A 16,897-nucleotide genomic window follows, 5' to 3' on the forward strand; every position below is an offset into this window, starting at 1 on the left:
CTATTCCACCATCCTGACAAAAAACCTGAAGATATTGTTTCGAGGGAGAGGCAGAGAGAGAGAGAGAAGTCCCCAAATGGTCACAACAGCCACGGCTGTGCCAGGCCAAAGCCAGGAGTGTCATCCAGGTCTCCCATCTGGGTACAGGGGCTCAAGCACTTGGGGCCATCATCCACTGCTTTCCCAAGCCGTTAGCAGGGAGCTGGATTGGAAGTGGATTAGCCAGGACTTGAACTGGTGCCTGCATGGGATGCTGGCTCTGTAGGCAGTGGCTTTACCTGCTACGTTACAATGCCGGGCCCTATTTTTTTTACTTTGGGAGGCAGAGAGAGGGAGTGCTTTCTCATCCACTGTTTTAATTACTCAAATGCCCATACTGGCCAGGGTTGATTTGGGGTCAACCCATGTGAGTGGAAGGAACCCAGTTAAGCCATTACCCCTGTCTCCCAGGTCTGCATTGGCAGGGAGCTTGAGTTAGGAGCTGGAGCTGGGAATTTTGGACCCAGGTACTCCAGTGTGGAATACAGATATCTCAACTACTAGGCTAAATTCTTGCCTCCTTTTTATTTTCTTAGTAGTTATCCTTAGGGTTATAATCAACATTCTAAGTTTATGGAAATTTAGTTTGATTATAATATTTAATTTAATTTTTTAAGAGACTGATTTATCTGAAAGTGTTACACAGAGAGATAAGGAGAGGCAGAGTCCTCCATCTGCTGGTTCCTTTCCCAGTTGGCCACAACAGCCAGAGCTGCGCTTATCCAAAGCCAGGAGCCAGGTGCTTCTTCAGGGTCTCCCACACGGGTGCAGGGACCCAAGGACTTGGGCCATCTTCTACTGCTTTCCCAGGCCACAGCAGAGAGCTGGATGGGAAGTGGAGCAGCCGGGACTTGACCTAGCACGTACTTGGAATGCTGGCCCCGCAGGCAGCGGCTTTACCTGCTATGTCACAGCACCGGCCCAGAAACTGGATAATTTTAATCGCCTTCCTTCCAGTTTACTGATTCTTTACCCTGCCTCCTCAAATCTCCTTTTGAACTTCTTTAGTGAATTTTTCACTTTAACTATTTTACTTTTCAGCTCCAGAATGTCTGTTTGGTCCCCTGTAACCATTTATATCAGATCATCATTGATACTCTCTTTTTAAAAAGATTTATTTATTATGAAAGGAAGAGTGACAGGGCGAGAGAAAGAGATATTTTCTACCTGCTGGTTCACTCCCCAAGTGGTCACAACAGCCAGGGTTGGGCCAGACCAAAGCTAGGAGTCCAGACCTCCATCTGGGTCTCCTATGGGGGTGGCAGGAGTGGGAGAACTTGGGGTCTTCTGCTTTCTAGCGTGCATTAGCAGGGAGCTGGACTGGAGTGCAGCCCAGGACTGGACCTGGCGCTCCGACGGGGCATGGCAGTCACACTTGGCACAAGTGCACATGTCATTCCCCGGTTCCTTTAGTTATTTGTTTATGGTTTCGTTCTCTTTACCCATGAAGGACACATTCCCAGGTCCAGTGGGTGCCTGACACTATGGTTGGTACCGAGCGCTGTGGATACTGTTTGTTCTCATACATAGATACTTACGGTAAAGCTTAATACACAAATTAGGCACAGTAAGAAACAATACAATAGAAAGGTGAGAGTAATACTGTTTCACACTAAAGATTGTTCTGGGGACCAGGAGTCCATCTCCTCAGAGTCACGGAGCTGGCAGAACAGGACGCCCTCTGCCGGCTCTAGGGGGGCTCTGCTCTCCCTCCTCTAGGCCCTGCCGGCGTCCCTTGATTTGCTGCCACGTTATTCTAGTCTTTTCATCTTTACACGGGGATCACCTGTGTTTCTGTGTGTCCCAAGGCTCCCTCTGCCTCTTTAAGATTCGGGGCAGGCTGGTGCTGTGGCGTAGCGGGTGAAGCCGCCGCCTGCAGTGCAGGCATCCCACATGGACACCCGTTTGAGTCCTGCTGCTCCACTTCTGATCCAGCTCTCTGCTGTGGCCTGGGAAAGCAGACGAAGATGACCCAAGGCTGCGGGCCCCTGCACCAACGTGGGAGACCCAGAAGAAACTCCTGGCTCCTGGCTTCAGATCGGCACAGCTCTGGCTGTTGCAGTCATTTGGGAGTGAATCAGTGGATGGAAGACTCTCTCTCTCTGCCTCTAACTCTGGCTTTCAAATAAAATAATAAATCTTTAAAAAAATTTAGGGCCCACCCAGATAGTCCAGGTTAATCTCCCCATCTCAAGGTCCTTGGTTACACAGGAAAAGACTCCTTTTTCTTACAAGGCAACTGTTACAGGTTGAATTGTGCTTCCTTCCTAAATTCGTATGTTAAAGTCCTAACTCCCAGCAGCTCAGAACGCGGCTTTATTTTCTTTTTTGTTTGTTTTTTATTTATTTATTTGAAACTCAGAGTTACACAGAGATAGAAGGAGAGGTAGCGAGAGAGAGAGAGAGGTCTTCTATCTGCTGGTTCACTCCCCATTTGGCCGCAAAGGCTGGAGCTGCGCTGATCCAAAGCCAGGAGCCAGGAGCTTCTTCCAGGTTTCCCATGTGGGTGCAGGGGCCCATCTTCTGCTGCTTTCCCAGGCCATAGCAGAGAGCTGGATTGGAAGAGGAGCAGCCGGGACTCGAACCGGTGCCCAGATGGGATGCCGGCATCACAGGCAGTGGATTTACTCGCTACGCCACAGTGCGGGCCCCACGGCTTTATTTGATGTGATAGCAGATGAGATAGGTTAACCTGAAATCGTGCTGGAGCTGGGGAGGGGGGCCCTAATCCCATGTGACTGTGTCCTCATAAGAAGAATCCCTGTGCAGACAGACCAGAGGCAAGACGCCACAACACAGTCATCCACAAGGAGAGGGGCGTGGAGGCTGCCAGAGCCAGAGGAGGGGCTGGGAACCCACCCTCCCTCCTGGCCCTCTGCACGGTGGAGCTTGCCGACACCTTGACTTCAGACTCCCAGCCTTCAAGCAAACACACTTACTGCTGTTGCTTAAGCCACGTGATTTGTGGTGGTTTCTTATGGCAGCCCTAGGAAGCTAACAGCGACATGAACAGGTTCCAGGAGTTAGGACCGGAGATCCTTGGGTGGCCCTTGTTCAGACCGCTACAAAGGAAAAGTGCTTGCTGCCTTTGCAGCTCTTGGAGGCTGCCAGCGCTCCTGGCTGGTAGCTCCTTCCTCCACCTTGCAAGCCGGTCTCGCAGCCTTTGCCTCCATCGTCACCTCTCCTCTCTGTGGCCCCTGCCCCCCACCCGTAGCCCTGTGATTGCATCGGCCTTCTGCGTAATCACGACCACCCCCCTCTCCAGAGCCTTTATTTAGTCACCTGCAGAGCAGCCTTCACCACACGGAGACAGTCGCAGAGTCTGTTGTCAGGATGTGAACATTTTAGGGGAGCTCTTCATACCGTGTCCATTTTTCTGTATTTTATTCTTAACCATGAATGGATGTTGAATTCTCTCACTTTTTTTCTGGCATCAATCACTACGATAATGTGATTTTTTTTCTTCTTCAGTTTAATATGTTGAATTACATTGATCTTCAAATATTGACCACTGTTGGAGCCCTGGAATAAACGCCACTTGATCATGGTGTTTAATCATACCCACGCACATGCGTGTAACTGAATTCTGTCTGCTAATGTCTTGTGAAGGTTTTTGTGTGTACGTGCCTATACGCATGATGGGAGTCTGTTTCTGCTTTCTTTATTCTGTCCTTTACCTGGTGTTAGGTTCAGAATAATGTTAACTTCATGAGTGAATCAGGAAGTGTTCTTGTTTGCTGGAATAGATGGCATGGAGGTTCTATCAGTTTACCTTTAAACACTTGTGGAATTCTCCTGGGAAATGATGATTTTTTGAAAAAAATGATATAACAGGTTTTCTTTAAAAAGGATTTATTTATTTGAAAGGCAGAATTAGAGAGAAAGAGAGGTCTTGCATCCAGCGGTTCACTCCCCACATGGTTGCAATGGCTGGGGCTGGGCCAGGCCAAAGCCAGGAGCCAGGAACTCCATTTGGGTGTCCCATGTGGGCGGCAGGGGCCCAAGCACCTGGCCATAGCAGAGGGCTGGCTGGGAAGTGGAGCAGCCAGGACTAGAGCAGGTGCCTATATGCGATGCCACCATGACAGGCTGCAGGTTCACGGGCGCCACCTCAGCCCCTGGAGCACTGGCTGCTGCCTTCCCAGGCAAATTCGCTAGAGCGGGAGAGGAGCTGCCAGGACTCAAGCTGGCACTCCGACAGCAGATGCTGCGTTGCAAATGGTGGTGTAACTGCTGCACACTCGCCCCTGGAGACTTCCCTGTCCCTCGCTATGATAAGTCATTTTCTATGGGAACTTTGGCATTTCCGTGCTATGTTCTGAGACGCGGGCTCTTACTCAAACTCTGTTTCAGCTGATTTTGTTTGACACTCCTCCAGTAAGGGAAGGGGAAATGTTACCTCCTCTGGCCAGGTGGGGGTGGCAGTCGGGCTCCCCCGGAGGTGGGAGCAGCCTCGTCTTCCCTGAGCAGTAGACTGCGTACTGGGCCTCCTCGACACCACCCCATTGGAGCGTTGGGGCACCTGTTACAGCCTGGTCTCAGCGGCTGCCTCAGTTGGCCCCTGCTGGAATGGGCAGCTTTGGGCCCCCCTTCTGTCTGTGGTGTCTGGCTGGCGTTGGGCAGGTAACGTCTCAAAGTTTCCCATCTTGCTGGGCTGCCCCTTTCCCGTTCCTTTGGCTAACGAGAGCAGGCTTTTGTCTGTGTGTGCTGCTGTTTCTGCCAAGGTTTTAACTAACTATTTATTTGAAAGGCAGAGTGAGAGAAGAGGACAAACAGATCTTCCATCCACTGGTTCACTCCCCAAATGGCTACAATGGCCATGGCTGGGCCGGGCCAAATCCAGGAGCTTTTTCCAGGTCTCCTTCGTGAGCGCAGGAGCCCAAGCACTTGGGCCATCCTCTGCTGCTTCCCCAGGAGCGTCAGCAGGGAGCTGGGACAGCCAGGCCTCAAACCAGCATCCAGATAGGATGTCGCCGCAGGTGGAGGCGTAACCTGCTACATCACGATGCTGGCCTCCCCGCCAGGGGTTTTAATCAGACTCAGGGGAGGCTGGGCGCAGCTAACTTGACCCGCCTGGAAGCCCAAGTTCCGGTTCTGGTTTGGGGACTTTTCGAGCTGTCCTTTACTACAGATGGTCAAACATTTTCAGTTGTTTCCTTAATGGTGCATTTTCTGTAGAGATGTTTGGTTTTTATAGACTTGAGTATATTAATCCTTCTTGGATTCCAGTTTGTAGCATTTAGAAAGGCTGCTCTCATACCAAGATTACGAAAAAATTTTCTTCTAGCTTTGAAGTTTTTTTATTCTACATTTTCCTGTGTCTCTATCGGTGTTTGCCGGAGGTTTTAATTGCACCAGTACAATACAAGCCACCTGGAATGTAGGAACAGGAATCTCCCTGCGGACCCAGTTGTCCCAGCTCCATATTCTGGGGTTCAGATAAATTCCTTTATTTGCTAAACGCTCTTTATTAATGGTGTTCCTAAGAGCCGTGACCTGGAAAAGGCAGAGCCTGCAGCAAGCAAGGGCTGGGCCAAGCCTTGGCCTTCCTGGGGCGTGACTGTGTGAGCCAGCTTGACCTGTGACGTTCTGCTTGGCTCGGAGCTGCACACTCTGTATTTTGGAATGCAAAGCTGCTTTAAAAGGTGCGCGAGGGGCCGGAGCTGTGGCATAGCGGGTAAAGCCAGTTGGAGTCCTGGCTGTTCCACTTCTGATCCAGCTCTCTGCTGTGGCCTGGGAAAGCAGAAGATGGCCCAAGTCCTTGGGCCCCTGCACCCACGTGGGAGACCTCGAAGAAGCTCCTGGCTCCGGATCGACGCAACTCCAGCCGTTTGGTGAGTGAACCAGTGGATGGAAGACCTTCCTCTCTCTGTCTCTTTAACTCTGCATTTGAAATAAATCTAAAAAAAAGGGTGCATGAGCTGGCAAAGTTCTGTGTGCTCAGTGGCCTGGGTGTTGTAGAAGGGTGGCCAGGCCAGTCTCAGCCTCCACCAACACAGTACCTGTGGAGGGGAGACGTAAGGACACAGGGGAGTGTGACAGAAGTGGGCCCCTGCAGGGGCGAGAGGAGCACGCAGCGGGGGCTGAGGGCCGACTGATACCCCATGCCAAGACACGGAGCAGCTGGCAGTGCCTGGCTCCCGGCAGCGCTCCTGCCTCCAGGTCCCCCAGAGGGAGGCAGGGGAGACAGTTGGTGCCACTTTCGGCTCTGAGCAGCAGGCCTGGGCCCAACCTGAACCAGTCTGCGGCCCCGCCAGCACTGCAGGTAGGCAGAGTCAGAGTCAGAGTCAAATGGGGGGCATCCGAGTGGCCCAGGCAGGGACTGCGGCAGTGCAGTGACACTAGCCCTGACCTGACCCTTCTCTTCCAGGCTGTGGCCCCTTCTGCCTAGGAGAGTACCCTGGTCAGGGAGTGAAGGGGTGAGGCTCTCCACGGCCCAGCGGGCCCAGGTCTTCTGGCCCGGCTGCAGCACAGTGTGGCCTTCCAAGTCCTACACGGGCGCAGGTCACGGGCGTGGCCCTCTGGCTCAGGGAAAGCATTTGCCATGTCTGAGTCTTATTTTCTTCCAAGATTGGGGGTTGGATCGGCTAAGTGCTGTGTTCTGGCAGCTCGGGCTGAAGCAGGTGTAGGAGCAGGGAGCCCGTAGCCACTGGGCTGCCGGTCTCTAGGTGGGTGTCTGAGCCTTCCCGAGCCCGTTTTGCTCTCCAGTGATAAGGACGATGGGCTGATGCGATGGCTGCTGGCGCAGGGGCTCAGGCAGCGAGGCGGCTATTACCACTGTGCCTTTCGAGATTCTGTCCGCTAAAGGGCAGCCCGCATGCCAGCCTCCCCTCTGCCCACCAGCGGCCCCTTGGGAGCCCACGGGCTGGCCTCGCGCCTCCAGCTGGCTGTGTATGTCTCCAACTTTACCCTCCCCTCTCCCCACTGAGCTACGAGGTCCCCCTTGCTGCCTGGCAGACAGCTGCCCCGTCACTGTGGACTCAGGAGCCGCGACCAGGACGCGGAGGAGCCTCCAAGCACAGGGCGCGGCCCGCCCTCCCCGCGCCGCGCCTCCCGGGAGAGGAAGGTGGCTGGCACAGCCCTTGCACCAGCCCCGCCCACTGTGCCAGGGCCCGCTGAGGAGCTGACGGCAGGACTCCCAGACTGCCACCTCGGCCGCCCCAGCCCGAGCTCTCGGAGTCCGGGGATCCAAGAAAGAGGCTGGTTTGATGTCGCTCCTCATTTATTCATTCCATCTGTTCTAAGTTGTACAGTTACGAAAATAACAAAACCAAAGCTGGAAGCCCAGGAATATTTACACTCTCGTGAAGTGAGGTCAGTCTATGTTGCCACACAGATTGGTTATGTTTGGTACCACAAGATGTCTATAATTCAGACAAAATCAGACAGATGAACAAATGTATGTACAGTGAAACGAGGGGAAGTCATTCAAGTATCAAAATACAGAGACAAAGATTAAATAACATTTTTATTACAATTCAGTCCCACTGCCACCCATCTGCAACCACACCTCCGTGAGCTGCACTCTGCAGGCCTGGGCATCTCCGAAGGCCGAGCTCAGCCCAGGCTCCCGGGGCCTGGGTGACTACAGCTGTGCCTGCTGTGGGCTCAGCCCAGGCTGCTCAAGGAACCCCCCATTATCTGATGCTAGCAGCGGAGCGTGGCAAGTGCAGAGCAAGCGGAAGAGAAGGTGGGGGCCGGGGAGCCAGGGCTGGGTCTGCTCCCAGCTGCAGTCCCCCACCTCGGGCTCCTTCACAGTTCAGAAACAGGGACTGGGCCTCCCGGTGTGACCTGCACTCGGTGCACACGCAGGGCTCTCCGACCGCAAGCCTGGCCTTCCTGGGGCGGGCACAGGGGAGCGCGCCACCTTCCTTACATTCCTGTCTTTGAAATAAGCCAATCTCAAAACCAGAGCCGGAGACCGGCTGAGGCGCTGGGGTGCGAGCACACCCTGAATAAATAGAGAGATAGCAGCTTCGGGGAAGACACACCTATGCTCTAAGAACGACAGACGGCCTCCGGACGCATCTTAGTGTCTACGTGGTTTCTGTTTGGGTCTCCCGCCCACCAGCAGACGCCGGCTTAGCTGGGACTCGGCCCCTGTACAAGACGACGGCACCGCCCCGGCACCGCAACGCGAGGCAGCACCCTGCACTCGGGATCCTTAGGCTTCCTGGGCAGCTCTAGGAGGAAGCAGGGGCTGAATACTGTGCAGTGTCACTGACGGGGATTCTCAGGCCCTGAAGCCAACAGGAAGAACTGCAGGTGTTGAGGTCCTTGTTTAGTACCAAGAAGGAGGAGTCTGCCTCTCCCACAGCGGGGAGCTGAATCCCAGACCCGCCATGCCAGACGCTCAGCAGACAGGAAAGCCCCGAGGCCCAGCCTCAAGTCAGCTGCAAGGTACAGGCCTGCCCTCGCGCTCTGGCCAGGCACAGGGTTGTGGACGGGGACACAGACATCAGCATCCAATCTGGGAGGCAGGGCGCGGTGCTGAGTCCTGGACCAGGCACCCTGGGCCCAGCATGCGGCCTGCTAGCCTACCCATGGCGGGCAGCACTGCCTGCCCACGACCTGGAAGCAACAGGCCTGGCCCGGCTTTGCCTCTCAACACCACGGAACAAACCCCTTCCTTTCTGAGGGCACCCAGGGTGAAGAACACAGCCCAGGTCACTGGGAACAGCAAAGCGAGCCAGGGGGAGGCGTAAGCAGCACTGGTGGGCGCAGACCAGGCCTGCTCTTAGGCCGCACTGGGGGAATGAAAGGGACCAACAGGCCTCTTCTATGCCTGGAGCCAGCGAGAAGCCGAGCACCAGGGAATACCAGCTTCAACCCAATTGTTCAGAGAACCAAAATGAGCCCTAACGGCACAGCCCCGATGAGACAAATCGGACTGCCCACTGACGCCCCAAAGCAAGCTGCTGCTCTTTGACTCCGTGGCACGGAGGAGCTCCTGGCCCCAGAGACTGCTTGCTCGTCTCCGCCTGGCCACTGGACCCTCACATTTGGAACCCTGGAAGCAGGAAGCAGCTGTTTCTGCCCAGCTGCCCATGGCCAGTGCAAGACCGGATGAGAAGTCGGGCAGCGTTGTGAAGGACAGCAGCTTGGCTGGGGGCTGGAAAAGCAGAGAAACCCATCCACTCCCCTGGCCTGAGCCACACAGAGGCCACGCTGGGATCCCACCGTGAGGACAGAGGCTGCCAATCTCAGGTCCCCTGTCCTCGGACCCCACAGCCATTTGTCTAATGGTTGGCAGTTTGACCGAGAGGTTTGAGCCAAGTGTTAAAAGTTCATTTTATAAAAAAGCCTTTTTCTATTAAAAACCTGTTCAGACGAGTCCTTCTTGCCCTGCAGGCAGCGCCTCTGCTGGGCCTGCGGTGCCTCCCTCGGCAGGGCTGGGCTCGCTCTGCAAGGCCTGGGGGCAGCAGGCCCAGGCCGAGCTGTCGGGCGGAGGTCCCCACAGGCAGAGGTCGGGCCTGGGTCTTCAAAGCTGCAGGTGAGGTGGCGGTGGTGGTGGCAGGAGCCTGCGCCCCCACGTGTGTGTGTCCGCAGCACAGTGTGGTTCCTCAGTGGCTCAGCTTGGCAGAAGCAAACAACGGGGGGAGGAGAGGGTTAACTACAGGGGCTGCAAAGGCGGAGGAGTGGAGAGGAGGTGCAGAGGAGCAGTCCCTCCCCGCCTCCCTGCCCTCCACACACCCAGCCCGCCGCTCCGCTCAGGAAGGCACACGGTCAGCGGGGCGGAAGGGCCCACCGGGCTCGGCCGCCGGGCTACGCTACATCCGCGCGGCCTCCGACGGAACTGCTGCCACCTAAACTGATGCGCTCGCACACCGTGGCCCCACAGCGTGGAGAAACGTCAGAGGACTACGGGAGTGGCTCGGTCTAGACCCCCGTGCTGCAGCAGCTCCTCTGCGGAAGGGAGGGTGCACCACGGGAGCAGGGCCAGGCCCCTCCTGCTGCTCCTACAGGAACGCCTTATTCCCCTGGGAGCCACAGCTCCACAGCCTGCGATTCGACGGCTGAGACACATGCACGCCACCAGGTTCCTTGGAGTAGAGGGCCCATTAGGACCAAGAAACATGCCGAGTGGAGTCAGCCGGCGCCCACGGGCCTGGCACGTACCCGGGGCCCTCCCAGAGCGCAGTCTGTCCCCGGCCAGGCCACGTCTCCGAGCTCAGTCTCAGTGGGGCCCGACCACAAGAGCGAGGCCAGCACCTCAGAGCAGCCGAGGGGAGGGGGCGGGGCCGCAGGCTGCGGGGTTCTGGCACTGGGCCGTCACAGTGGCTGGCTGTGTCAGGGAAGGTGAGGACAGCGCCCCGCCGCGGCTCAGGACAGAAGACGGGGGCGGGGCCGGGAGCCAGGCCCACCCGAGAGGGTGTTAAGGTGCGTTCTGCGTGGGCTCCCGGCCCCGCACATCCCTTGCCCCCTTGCTGCCCACTTCAGAGGCGACTCACCCCCCAAGCTGTCCTCAGCCCAAGGGGGAGGATTCACAGTGTGTGGCGGTGTGGGGCACATCTGTGAGTGTGTGTCTGGAGCAGCTGCCCAGGAGAGCAGGGCCCCGTGGAGGCGGCGCCGTGGCGTCAGCAGCTGGAAGGAGTCGAGAAAGCAGAAAGACCGGGCGGCAAAGGCACAGTGACACTAGTGGAGACGGGGAGTGGGCTGTTTTAGAAGATAGTGGTCTCATACTTGGTGTTGAGGCTCCGCTTAGAGTCTGGTTTTGGGTCCACAATCCAGGAGACACTGGCATGGGACTGAGCATCTTGGTCCACGTCGGGCGGTTCCAGCTGCCAAACAAGGACACAGAAGAGTCAGAGGGCAGCCCCGGGCTGGGGCCGGAGGCGAGCGGCCCACGGCCCCTTTACCACCTGGGTGGCACTGGAGTCTCAGCCAAGAGCGGGCCGGGGCTGGGGCCTTCCTCGGAGCACCTGGGGGACGGCCACCTCCAGGGGCAGCTCCTCCTGCCAAGGATCTCCCGGTCTGCTCAGGGGAGGAAGCGTGCTCTACCTGAGTCTCCTCTGCCCCACCCCTGGGCAGGAAAGGGACACGGGGCTGGGCAACTCCACGCCTCGGCTCCCTCAGTGGGGCCAGACAGCTCACCCTGGAGCGAGACCACAGCAGCCATGCCAGGCCTCGGGAGAGAGGACACACGACAGGAACACAGGGGGCGGAAGCACACACAGGGAGGGGCAGAGCGCCAACCAGGAAGGAGAAGGGAACGTGGGCCACGCAGGCCGAGGAAGAGAGCTCACGGTCACTTCGGGGAGACGGACACACAAGACAGCAGGAGGCGCAAAGACCTTGAGTCCAGGACTAAGAGACGGCAGCGGTAGGTAGGAGGGACGGTGGGTGGTGCAGGTGTGACAGTAACAACAGCGACTATCGGGGGGCAGCGGCACCTGGGGCGCAGAGCAAAGCAGACAGACACAGGGGCGGCGTCACGGGCCTGCTGCGGGCTCGCGCTCTCCACAGCCCCGCGGTGGCCTTGCCCTGGGGTGAGCCTGGCGAGGGAGGTGAGCAGGGGAGGAGCTGCTGTCCTAACGGGCAGGGACTACTGGAGGGGCAGCCCCCCACCCGGGGACCCCGAATCCAGGCCAGGGAGATGACGGGGCGTCCCGGTGCTGGCGGCCCACGTACTGCAGATTTCCTCACGCCGACCCGAGGCTTAGGCACTGGTTTGGTAGACTTGGTTTCAATCGTCTCTGCTGCGGGGGCCCCCACAGGCCTGGCCTTCTGGGCCTGCAGAGCCAGCTGATAGGCCACCTCGAAGGCCTGCCCGAGCGTCAGGATGACCTCGTAGGTGAGATTCTGGGGGGAGACAGAGCACTGATGAGCGGGGGCGCGGGGGCTGCGCCGGCCTCTCTCCAGTTCTGCCTTGAACACTAACAGAGAGCGCCTGTCTGGAAAACAGGGTGTTGCAGCAGGACTGAAACATCAGGGGACAATCTGAGCACAGCACGGCTTTTTCCATTTGCATAATTACACCTTTCAGAAAGGCCAGGTGAATGCAGGACCTGCGGCTGCCACACCAGCTCGTCCCAGAACCGAGACAGCCACCCTTCCCACCGCCTTCCCTCCCTCCCTGCTGGCCCTCCTCCCTCCCACTCCTGGGGCCTCTCCCGTTCTCCCCCCCTCACTTGAAAGGTCATGGCTGGGGTGGGGAGGGAAGGAAGGAGGGAGGGTGTGTGTGTGTCATGGCAGGGGTGGGGAGGGAGGGGCGTGTGTGTGTGTGTGTGTGTGTGTGTGTGTGATGGTGGGGGAGGGAAGGAAGGAGGGAAGGGTGTGTGTGTGTCATGGCGGGGGAGGGAGGGGTGTGTGTGTGTGTCCGCACACGGCTCTGCAAGCCTTCAAGGCGGTGCGTGTGCTGCAGTATCTAGTTACATATTTTGTAACCATTTAATACAATAGTGTGAGTGTTTTTAAGTGCCTTTTTTGTACTGTGTCACTGACAGTTGGTGCCCCTAACCCCTTACCCACAAGCCCCATGGTGTTTCTGTGTGGTTTATGCAGCACGGTGAGTTTTAGGAGCACATACGACACAGAGCGGGCAGCACACGACAAGGGCCACGGACTGTGCGTGCGGCGTGGGTCACCTCCCTCCATCTCCAGGCCTTCCCCGCCTCCCCGACCGCGAGGTTGGCTACACAAGTCTTCAGAGAGTTCATGGAAAATGCATATTATATAAAAACTATGCATGGATTTCAACTGATTTGTACCAAAAATAAACTTACCTTTTAATTTCATTTTCCAAAACCCTTTTGCAGTCCCTCATATTTCCCTTTGAATAGATGAGGAAGTGGCCACAAGTGTTTCCCAAGTCACACAGCCAGCAAGGGGCACAGCCAGGTGTCTGATGCCAGACCCGGTTCCTAACCCCGCCAGCCCAGAGCAAGCAGGAGGCTGGGCTGCAGGGGGTGCTGAGAGCTGAGTACTCCAGGAGCCACAGAGCTTCTGAAGTAGCTGCTCTCCCGGAGGGCCGTGGGGCCTTGTCTCCGGGCAGAGTCCCCACAGGCCCCAGGCTGAGTGTGAGAAGAAATGTGAGGAAGGAAACCTGCACGGGAGGGCGCTGCCGGGACAGGGCCACGGGGCCGGGCACAGAGCCCTGGGGAGACAGAGGCCTCGCCAGCCCTCAGAAACCCCTGCCCCGCAGGCCCTGGCCAGCCCTGGCCGCCTCCGTGCTTCAGCCTCACCCCTGTGTGAAGGAGACCGGCCCGGGAGGCAGCAGGCCTGCTCCGTGGACCACGCGTGTGCTCAGTGCCCGCCGGGGCCGGGGCCGGGGCGCCACCCACCACGTCCACTGTGCTGAAGACGTGGCAGTAGTGGTGGCTGGTCTGCAGGTCCTTGGTGATGTAGGCGAAGGTGCACAGGTCCTCGGGGTCCTGGGCCGCGCAGGAGATGTTGCGGATCTCGTGCTCTGCGATGACGTTCTGCGGGCAGGAAGCGCTCTGGGACCCCCGCCTTCCCCAGGCCCAGCCCCGGCACCACCGCCCAGGCTTCTACCATCTCCATCGCCTTTTCTGTCTCACCCAGTGCATCAGCCAAACCCCACTTCCACCTCTCCCAACTCAGGTGCGGGCTCTCTGCCTCTGACCACAGCTACTAAGGCAGTAAAGTGTTCACATCCAATCTTGAGCTTTCTCTAGCCCCTCCGGCCTCCAGGGTAGGGGCGAGGTGGGAAGGGGCTTAGGACGGTGGCACCCCAAGTGGTAGTGCATGGCGCGGGGAGGGGCCTTTGCTCACCGAAGGCCTGCAAGCAGGTAAGCCATGCTGACTAGGGTGGGGAAAGAGGCAGGTGGCAGGGCCCAGGGTAGAAGATAGGCAAGCACCTGGCAAGGGTGGTGGGATGAGAATGACAGGGACCCAGGGGCACTCTGAGACCAGGGGTGAGGAGGGGCATCCGGGTGGCTGGCCCTGGAGCCCCATCACTGTGACGACAAGGCCCCTGCGCCTGTCTACAGGCCTCAGGAGAAGCGCACCTTGTTGGAGGCATCGATGAACTTGACTCCTTTGTAGGTGATGGACAGGATGATAGTGGGGATCTTCTTCATGTGCTCAGTGGATTTCTGGAGAGAACAAGGGGTGCCCGTGCATGTCCCTTCACCGCCTTGGTTTCCAGCCCCGGCCTCCCTCCCATCCGCCGCACGGTGCTCCCGCCTGCGGCCTCCTGCCCTAGCTGGCCCCTGCGTGCTCCAGCCTACCCGCATCTTGGCACAGGCGTCTTGTGTAGATTCTGTCCCTCGCAGGTCTTTGATCAGCATGGACCCCAGATACTGTGGGAGCGAACAGTGGCTGGGCTCAGGACTCGGGTGTTACTGTCCAGTGTGACCCGCCAATCTGGGGCTGTCCCACAACCCAGCGAACCCCCTTCTGCCCAGGCTGGGAAGGCCTCCACTTTCCCCTGGCTAAGCCCATCCAGAGCTCTCTACCCCGGCCCCTATGCTGCGGGGAGGCACTGAAGAACAGAGAAAACAGCCTCTGAGCCCCGGGCCTGGGCCTGGGCCTGGGCCTGGGCGGGTCCGAGGGCCAGCCTGGACTCGGAACTCCAGAGGCCTGGCCGGGAAACGGCGGTGGGGAGGAACTCACGTTGGCTTCGTAACCACAGGACTCGAAGATGAGCTTCTCCGGCTGGTGCTGCCAGCTCTGCACGGGGGCGTAGGGGGCAGCCAGGCTGGGGGGCCGAAGGGTCAGCTTGGCCTCGCGGTGCTCTTCCTGCAGAACACGTGCCATGGGACGGCTGCTGGCTGCTGGCTGGCCGCAGCACACCCAAGGGTGCAGAAGCCAGTGACCTCAGAGTTCAAGGGCCAGTGGAGAGGGTGGGGGCAGAGTAGCAATTCAAATGCACTGTGCAGGGGAGGAGGTGCTGAGGACAGCAGGGAGGGGGCACCCACAGCTCAGAGCAGGGCTCAGTCAGGAAGGGCTGGCTCTGCAGAGTCCAAGAGGAGTCCCAAAGGAGACCGGAAATGACCAAAAGCAAAGGGGAATACAGCAGACTCCGTGTGGGGAAGCCCGGGCTGCTGGGCGCTGTCCAGAACAAAGCAGAGGTGCACACGACTCGAGCCGTGTCTCACAGTGCAAGACCGGGAATCCTTGGCTAGGATGCTTTTAATTTTTACTTGAGAGACACAGAGCGAGCTCCCATCTGCTGGCCCATTCCCTGAATACCCACAATGGCTCCTGGCTGCAGCTGAAGCTGGGAACTCAACCCACGTCTCCTACTTGGGTAACAAGTCCCACCGGGAGCCAGCACTGCTCCCCAGGGTCTGCACTGGCAGGAGGCTGACGTCAGGAGCCGGAGCCAGGTCCCGAACCCAGGCCTTCTGATGGGGGATGTGGGAGGCTTAAAGACCAGGCAAAACACCTGCCCCTGGGGCTGCATTTTAAACAGAGCCTTCAGGCAGCAGCTGGGCGAGGGGCTGGGCCCAGGTGAAGATGATGGCTTCCTCAGGAGGGCAGGGGAGGAAGGAGCAGATTCGGGCAGTGTGTAAGGCTTCCACTGCCAGCAGCTGTGGCCTCACAATACAGAGCGCCTGAAACTGCTGGAAGGGCCGTTCTTAAGACCTTTGAAGTCACGGTCAAGTTTGTGGAACAGCAAGCGAAATCCCCAGATGCCAGCAATGAAAAGTGTGAGTCAGAAAAAGAGGCAGGAGTGAAGTTAAAGTCACCCTCACGGGCGTGAGGAACACCTGCCAATCCGCTATCTGACAAGCCCAAAGGGGACAAGGGACACGGCCAGGGGCCTGTGCAAGGCAGCAGGTGGGACAGGCCAGTCTTCAGTATCTCGACGCTCTGAGCAGGTGAGCTAGAGTGAGAGATGGAACCAGCTTTGGGCAAGGACATCAGGCGGCACCAGGGCCGGCAAGGCTGGTGAGCACCCTGGGGTCGCCAGCTGTACCCACTGGAGGCCGCAGGCACAGAGCAGGAATGGCCGGCTCTGAGTTGGGCTGCAGTTCTGCTGGGGAGGTGAACAGATGTGAGCTGTGGGAGCAAGCCGTGCGAGGAAGAGAGAATGGGCGGGAGCAAGGGCCCTGGGGTGGGCCGTGGGAATGAGCAAGGGCCTTCGGGGCTGGACAGTAGGGAGCTGCGGTCACAGAGGAGCAGGTGGCTCTGAACACCTGAAGGGGGAGTCCAGGCCACTGAGATTGTGGGTGCGGCCCGAGCACCGACACTGCGGCGCACTGTGCAGTCCGAGCTCCGGGAGGCCGGCCGGGCCTCAGCTGGGCCACCGAGTGGAAGACAAGGGAAGCAGGCCAGGTCGCTTCCAACGTGCCCAGGCACGGGGCAGCAGATGGCTCCGGGGGGTCCGTCCTGCCCACCTGGGTTCTGCAGCGCTCAGTGCGAGAGGGTGCCGCAGGCTCGTGAAGGCTCTCGTGCCGCCGCCTGCCCGTGTCCACCGAAGGCAGCAGGAGGTCCGCTGAGCGCCCGGTACACGAGTCACTCTGGCTCAGGGGGGATGACGTCTGGGAGAGCAGGTCTTGGCACTGCATGGGGAGAAACCCAGGTGGAACCACACCCCACTGGCCCAGTGTGACGACCCCACCCGCAGGGGTGTGGCCACCACAAGCACCCTCAGGCCACGATGCTCCCCTGGGCCTGGGCCGTCTGTGGAGAGGACAGCTCTAGGCCAGGGTGCTGCTTTTACGCCCATCAGAGAGGGAATCATCTGCACAAAACCTTGGGAAGACTACGGCACTGGCGGCGGCACCCTGTGGTCCCAGCTGAGAGCAAACGAACCTGCGCCCTCAGGCTTCCTAAGAATGGACGTCCGCTGTGCGCTTGGCTCCCAGAACGAGGCTGGGCTGCAGCTTTCTCGTCCATTGGAGGAGGATAAAACAGCCCCCAGTTGCTGAAGTTGTGGGAGAATGAA

At 58.4% G+C, this 16,897-nt stretch overlaps 1 protein-coding gene and 1 long non-coding RNA gene across 14 annotated transcripts in view; one reads left to right on the forward strand and one right to left on the reverse strand.

The window, feature by feature from the left end:
- Window positions 1-7,243: 7,243 nt before the first annotated feature.
- The window catches only part of ANKS1A (ankyrin repeat and sterile alpha motif domain containing 1A), a 210,256-nt gene continuing 200,602 nt past the window's right edge, over window positions 7,244-16,897 (reverse strand). For 7 of the 13 annotated variants that reach the window (XM_051855743.3, XM_089334057.1, XM_051855741.3 and 4 more), the window contains 8 exons: window positions 16,347-16,511; window positions 14,617-14,742; window positions 14,232-14,303; window positions 14,010-14,096; window positions 13,323-13,460; window positions 11,671-11,841; window positions 11,334-11,432; window positions 10,552-10,820 (listed from right to left, as the gene is read on the reverse strand). In XM_051855743.3, coding sequence (XP_051711703.3) covers window positions 10,701-10,820; window positions 11,334-11,432; window positions 11,671-11,841; window positions 13,323-13,460; window positions 14,010-14,096; window positions 14,232-14,303; window positions 14,617-14,742; window positions 16,347-16,511 — 978 coding nt within the window. In that variant the 3' untranslated portion in view covers window positions 10,552-10,700. Of the gene's footprint in view, window positions 9,615-10,551; window positions 10,821-11,333; window positions 11,433-11,670; window positions 11,842-13,322; window positions 13,461-14,009; window positions 14,097-14,231; window positions 14,304-14,616; window positions 14,743-16,346; window positions 16,512-16,897 lie in introns of those variants that run through there. The other 6 variants (XM_070074163.2, XM_089334063.1, XM_051855747.3 and 3 more) reach the window with 4 other exon arrangements.
- Window positions 11,224-12,786, forward strand: LOC138849673 (uncharacterized). Its single transcript, XR_011388698.2, has 3 exons — window positions 11,224-11,362; window positions 11,945-12,034; window positions 12,544-12,786. It is a non-coding gene; the product is annotated as an uncharacterized LOC138849673 (long non-coding RNA).

The sequence above is a fragment of the Oryctolagus cuniculus genome, chromosome 5 (genome assembly GCF_051225735.1).
Source record: "Oryctolagus cuniculus isolate XC-2025 breed Fujian yellow rabbit chromosome 5, ASM5122573v1, whole genome shotgun sequence".
NCBI lineage: Eukaryota > Metazoa > Chordata > Mammalia > Lagomorpha > Leporidae > Oryctolagus > Oryctolagus cuniculus.